General features: G+C 43.8%; 1 protein-coding gene across 1 annotated transcript in view; it reads right to left on the bottom strand.

Annotated features, from left to right (window-relative positions):
* The window catches only part of LOC139464902 (integrin beta-PS-like), a 47,326-nt gene extending 42,749 nt beyond the window's left edge, over positions 1-4,577 (bottom strand). Inside the window, exon 1 of the mRNA XM_071246481.1 lies at positions 4,349-4,577. Within this exon, the coding sequence (XP_071102582.1) occupies positions 4,349-4,418 (70 nt within the window). The 5' untranslated portion in view covers positions 4,419-4,577. The remainder of the gene's footprint in view (positions 1-4,348) is intronic.
* Between the last annotated feature and the right edge of the window lie 1,423 nt (positions 4,578-6,000).

Here is a 6,000-nt window from a genome sequence, read left to right on the forward strand (position 1 = left end):
GCGGTCGGGGATCGAACCCCTGTCCTTCCGCTCTTCGGGCGGACGCTCTACCATTAGACCACGCCGGCGGTCAAAACCTGGTGACCCTAGATACAATCACATATTTATCTTCAGAGGTTCGGGATAACTTGTCAGAAATGAAACCCAATGTCATATGAAGTTTACTGAGAAAATAATATGTGAAACGTTGGAGACCTCCTCATCTATAACATCTAAGTACAAGTTTTGGGTGAGACAGTTAGGAAAGAGCTAGGCACCCCCCATTTGCACCCCCTGTTGCTCCCATTCTTGCGGGTCTGTTTCTGAATGCATATGAGTCGGAATTTCTACTCCGATTACCCAAGGTGATGTGGCCAAGAAGTTTACCTTTAGCTTCAGGTTTATCGATGATCTGATATCGCCCAAAAACCATCAAATAGCCAATTCTTTTCCACTGATAAACCCACCTAAACTAGAGGTGAGGTGAGGTGAAATTGGGTTTAACGTCGCGTCCAAGATTATTGCACTTATATAGCGACGTGCATGCAAGTGTATGTGTGTGGCTGCTTGTACTAGTCCGGACTGATGCCGATTTATAGTGCTAGCTCACTGAGATACCATGCCGCAGTTTAATATGAATACCCCACTCAGACACAGTATACTGACTCCGAGCTGACCAGTCCTTGTTTTAGCCCCTTAATGCCGAGCGCCAGACAGGGTAACAACAGGTATAATCTTTTAACGTCTTTTTGTATGACGCGGCCCGGGATCGAACCCTGGACCTTCCGCTCTCTGGGCGGACGCTCTACCACTAGACCACGGAGGCGGTCCACCTAAACTAGAAATAAAGGAGACCAGTGAGACCGCCTCATCTGTTTCATATTTAGATCTATGCATAAAGATTCAGGGTGATAAAACACTCCCCACAATACTGTATGACAAGAGGGATTGCTTCAACTTTTCAAAGGTCAATTTGTTTATGTCGAGCAATATTCCAGCAGCTCCAGCCTTTGGTGTTTACATTTCACAACCTTTGAGGTACAAAAGGGCATTCTCTTTCAATGAGGATTTCAAAGCGCGTCAAATGGCTCTTGCTCAGAGTGTGTGAGTGAGTGAGTACGGTTTTACGCCGCTTTTAGCAATATTCCAGCAATATCACGGCGGGGGACACCAGAAATGGGCTTCACACATTTTACCCATGTCGGGAATCGAACCCGGGTTTTCGGCGTGACGAGCGAACGCTTTAACCACTTGGCTACCCGACCGCCCCTCCCTTGCTCGGAAGTTTAGAAGGTTACAACATTCAAGGCCTCAGAAAAGCTTTCAAAAAGTTTCATGGTGGACATGTGGACATTTCCAAATTTGACGCATAAGTGACAAAAATGTCCAATTTGATGTACCTCATGTTCCGGTGTTTTTGCAGAACACTTGACCTGCCTCTGCATATATTTATGACGGGTGTCACCCGTGGGGAAGGATACGCCTTTTCGTGAACACCTGGTATCATCACTATTTGATGTTGATTCATAAACACATGCTCAGATATAATCAGAATCGACTCTGCTCTTGGCAGAGATTTCTTTTTGGTATGGAAACGGTTTTGTCGCTTTTTAAAAGCTACCAATGAGAAAATGGTATGATATTGTTCGCTACGATATTATAGCAGGTCAACGGAAAGTGAATGCGGGGTCAGACGAACCCCAAATTCATATAATCAACGTTCACCCGCCGGGCGATTGCATAGACCGATGTTTATGACGTCAATCACTGGATTGTTTGGTCCAAATTTGATTATTTTCAGACAGCCGTCATACTTGAATATTTCGGCGTTAAACAACAAACAAAACAAAAAAGAACAAGCCGTCGGGGCATAATTCTAACTCCCCAATCTTCCCTGCAGTCGGTACGCACGCTAAAGGGTACTGGAGACGTTTAGGATCCTCGGGGAGAGGGAGGGTAGGCCCCACGCATCGTGTTAACACGTGTGAATTAAGAACAGCTCTGTGCAATGTCTCGTAATGAACTAATGATTGTATACAGCGCATACTTTAAACCCTGTCACAATATACGTCCCAATCAGCTGGCATGCTACACCAGCCACTCCACTGCACTTGAACAACAGGGCATTGTCATGTTATATCGTCACAGACAGGATGCAGGAGATATATCGTGACGGTCAAGATGCAGGAGATTCTACAGCTTCAGCACCATTATGCATTGTGATTCAGCAGTAATTGAATCCAGCCCGATGTAAATCGTAGTATCAAGTTCTATACTTAAACAAGTTCAAGTACTGTTCATTGTCTTCGAGCAATTTTTTCAATATAAAAAATATAAAAGTTATATTGAGCCTTGAAATTCAAGCCGTTGATATTTGACAAACAGGAAAGTGAATGGCATCCTTTGAAAATATGCAAATAGTCCTTTGTCATTGTTGCCATAAAAAAAACACTTGAAACGAAACTTAAGTACTTTAATTTGAGGAATATAAAGCTATTCATCGGCAAAGAGGAAGCACTGTCTACAACACTGCTTGAAGTGAAAACGTCCTGGTTGCTACATTTCTGGTTTAGCAAATCATGGGTACCAGTTAATATTCATTTGAATAAAGACGTTTAGAAGTAATCATCATGACGTCTCATAAATTTGCATTCTGATTGGGTATCGACTCTTTAGTCCACGACTTGCTGACGATCGCATCACGAGTGAGAAGCTATTTATTTTAAAGACATACTTTTTTCACAAAACGACAATTTCAAATACTGAAAGTGGTATCAAATTAAATTTACAGGTATCAAACCAATGTTGGAAACCTGTAAGCTACAATCAGAGAGTTATCCTGTAATCTCCCAAAAGGGAGGGTTTCCGGATTGACGTGTTCCATTTTATACCATGTTAATATATGTACGTAATGTTAGTACACAATAACCTGGGGAAAGGGTGGTCAGTGGGCTAAGGCGCCGTAATTCGCTGTGCAGAGTTGCCTCCCTTTGGAACGTCAGGAAACTATAGTCGTGGGTTTTAATCCCGGTTCGACCGATTATGTTTCTATGTTTGTCACCATTGCCCGTGCTCGCAGGTTTCACCAAAGTGGTGAATGTCCGAGACCTGCATCACTTCGGACTTTCCTCCCACATCAGGCTGATAGGCTGTGGATTAGTGCATGTAACTGGAATAGTGCATGTAAGTGGGCTGCTTTTTAGGGCGGCCTTACTCGCACACTCACGAGCTCATCCGTACACAATGCAACATAAAAGCATTTGAGTAAACTACGGTTATAACGAACTCAAAGGGACCAAAAAATCTAGTTCGTTATAACCGTAGTTCGTTATAAGCATATTTACAACATATATACAGCAAATGGACGGGACCAAAAAAACAGTTCGTTATATCCGTCAGTTCGTTATAAGCGTGTTCGTTATAAACGTTGTTTACTGTATTCATGTGCTGCACATATGTCTATCCCAACGAGTGAGTGAGTGGGTTCAACTCCGGTTAGAACTATATTTCAGTCTTTTTAGGACGTGTCAGCTTTTTTTGGGAGGAAAACCCGAAGTGATACAGACTTTAATAAAACCGGCGATCATGGGTATGGTGCAGACAAACCAAGAAACATAACAGGGCGAACAGGGATTCGAACTCACGACCATAGGTGTCTGGCGTACCCAAGGAACCATTGAGAATATTTCGACGACTTGACCGACCGCGCCCCGACATATTACATAAAGAATATACATCCTTGTCTTGCTAACGTGAAATCCCGCATTTCCGACCCCGCTTACCGCAATACCAGTGTATAGTGAAACTCCGTAATCCGGACACAACCCACTCCAATCACAGTCAGTTCTGTCCGGATTAACGGAGTCTCACTGCATATCTTCTACTCGCCGAATCGTGAAACGACAAACTTGCAAGTACACACTGACATCGGACTAAAGCTGAGGGTAGTAAAACTGAATCTGAACGAACATTTCTTCAAGTTGACGTATTCGAGATTATAATATAAACTATAATCTTAATTTCCAATTAAATCCGTTGCAGTGAGGTAAATCAGTGTTCTACGAACCCAGACACCTGATGAGTGTCAATCAAATCTGTTGTTGCAGCCATCTGACAGAAATAAGCCTGGTATTTATGCGCACAAAGACAGATAGAGCAATATTGAAAGGGCAAAGCATCGTGAAAACACGTGGTTAACATTTACAATGGGTTGTTTTCAACAACAACACGAGCAACAGCTTTCGTGAAATCGGCATGGAAAAAAATAGCTTTGGGCATTGCAGTAAACGCACACGACCTCCGCATCCGTTGAATATCGTTAAAGCGGCTTGTTAAGGAAATGACGCCATAAACACAAAGACTCACTCACCACTTAATACAGATCCTAAAAGTATGACTTGCAGCCACATGGTCTTGCTTAGAAAACGACCTTCTCCCATCTGTGTAGTAATCCGTAGACCTCGCACACACTGTTAACGGTATGTCCGTCCGCCTTGGACTAGCCCATCATGACTAACGCTCGATCTTGCCCCGTGAACTTCAACCGGCACACGCGCGACTTATCTTCATGCCGCTGAGGACATCTGGGAGTCGTTTCCGTAACGGACATGTAGAACCAGTCTATACACTGTATAGCCCAGTCGAACGTCACCCCTGACCTTTGCCCTTCAGGTCAGTTATAAGTGGTATTTATCATAAGCTGCGTGAAATGGGTATTCATAATAAGAAATAATTGCCGGGATTGTATCGTATTGTCCCAATTTCGCCCTGCCGGGATGGTGGATGATTAATTATGGATCTCGCCGATGAGTATCAATTACGTGTAATTAAATAACGCAGCACCAGGAAGGAAGCTTGTTTACTTGTAGTTGAACGATAACAAACCCGTAGTACTTGCTTTCACTTTCAAGTCAACATGTCGCCGAAAGCCGTATTAAAAACTCCGTCGACGTAACAGTAGCTTTTTATATACAAGGACAGATTTTTAACAACGAACTGCTCATTGCCTAACGGGGGGCACGGGTGGCCCAGTCGCCTAAGGCGCCGCGATTCGCTAAGCAGAGTTGCGTCCCTTGGGCACGCCAGAAACCTATGATTATGGGTTCGAATCCTGGTTCGCCCCGATTATGTTTCTAGGTTTGTTAGCACCATACCCGTGCTCGTGGGTTTCACCGAAGTGGTAAACGTTTGAGACCTGCATCTCTTCGAGCTTTCCTCCCACATTAAGCTGACACGCGGTGATATAACTGGAATACTGTTAAAAGCGGCGCTAAGCCCAACTCACTCACTCACTCACTCATTACCTAACGCTCAGTCTCTAGAAACAAGCAACTTAATTTATATTGAAAAGGAGCCCAAGTGAGATGTATAATGTAGACTTGCTTCATTTGGGGCTACAGCATTACAGTGGGGCTGGGTTGAAGGGAAAAAAATATGGTTCAGGGTGTGTCAGATAGACTAATCTGGCACTTCCACGTTATACGGTATTTGAGAGTGATAACATTTCACAATGATCTGTTAATATTCAGGACAATACAAATAGCGACTACGACATAGTGACACACTACAAGCATCAGTTAAGCTCTTAGGGTGAGACAGTCGTGTAAATCGCCGTAATTCGACGTAAAGAGTTGCGTCCCCTGGGCAAGCCAAGACACATACGATCGTGGGTTCGAATCCCGGTACGCCCTGATTATGTTTCTAGGTTTGTCTGCATCATACCGTGCTCGTTGGTTTCACCAAAGTTGTAAACGTCTGAGACCTGCATCACTTTCCTCCACATTACGCAGACAGGCCATGGTGTGACCGAAATTCTGTTTAAAAGGACGTTAAACCCCAACTCACTCACTAACTCCAATATACATACTCCAATGGTCGATGATGTGTCATTCACTGGGAATTCCGTGTCACAACTCGTCTTCAGGAACCTTTGCTTGTCGCGACTAAGATGATGGGGTTGTCGCAATCAGAGACTCGGTTGGTTAGGTGTCTTCCTATCTGACGGACGTTGCTCATAATATT

Source organism: Haliotis cracherodii, unplaced genomic scaffold, assembly GCF_022045235.1.
Source record: "Haliotis cracherodii isolate W230 unplaced genomic scaffold, xgHalCrac1.p SCAF_17, whole genome shotgun sequence".
Lineage (NCBI taxonomy): Eukaryota > Metazoa > Mollusca > Gastropoda > Lepetellida > Haliotidae > Haliotis > Haliotis cracherodii.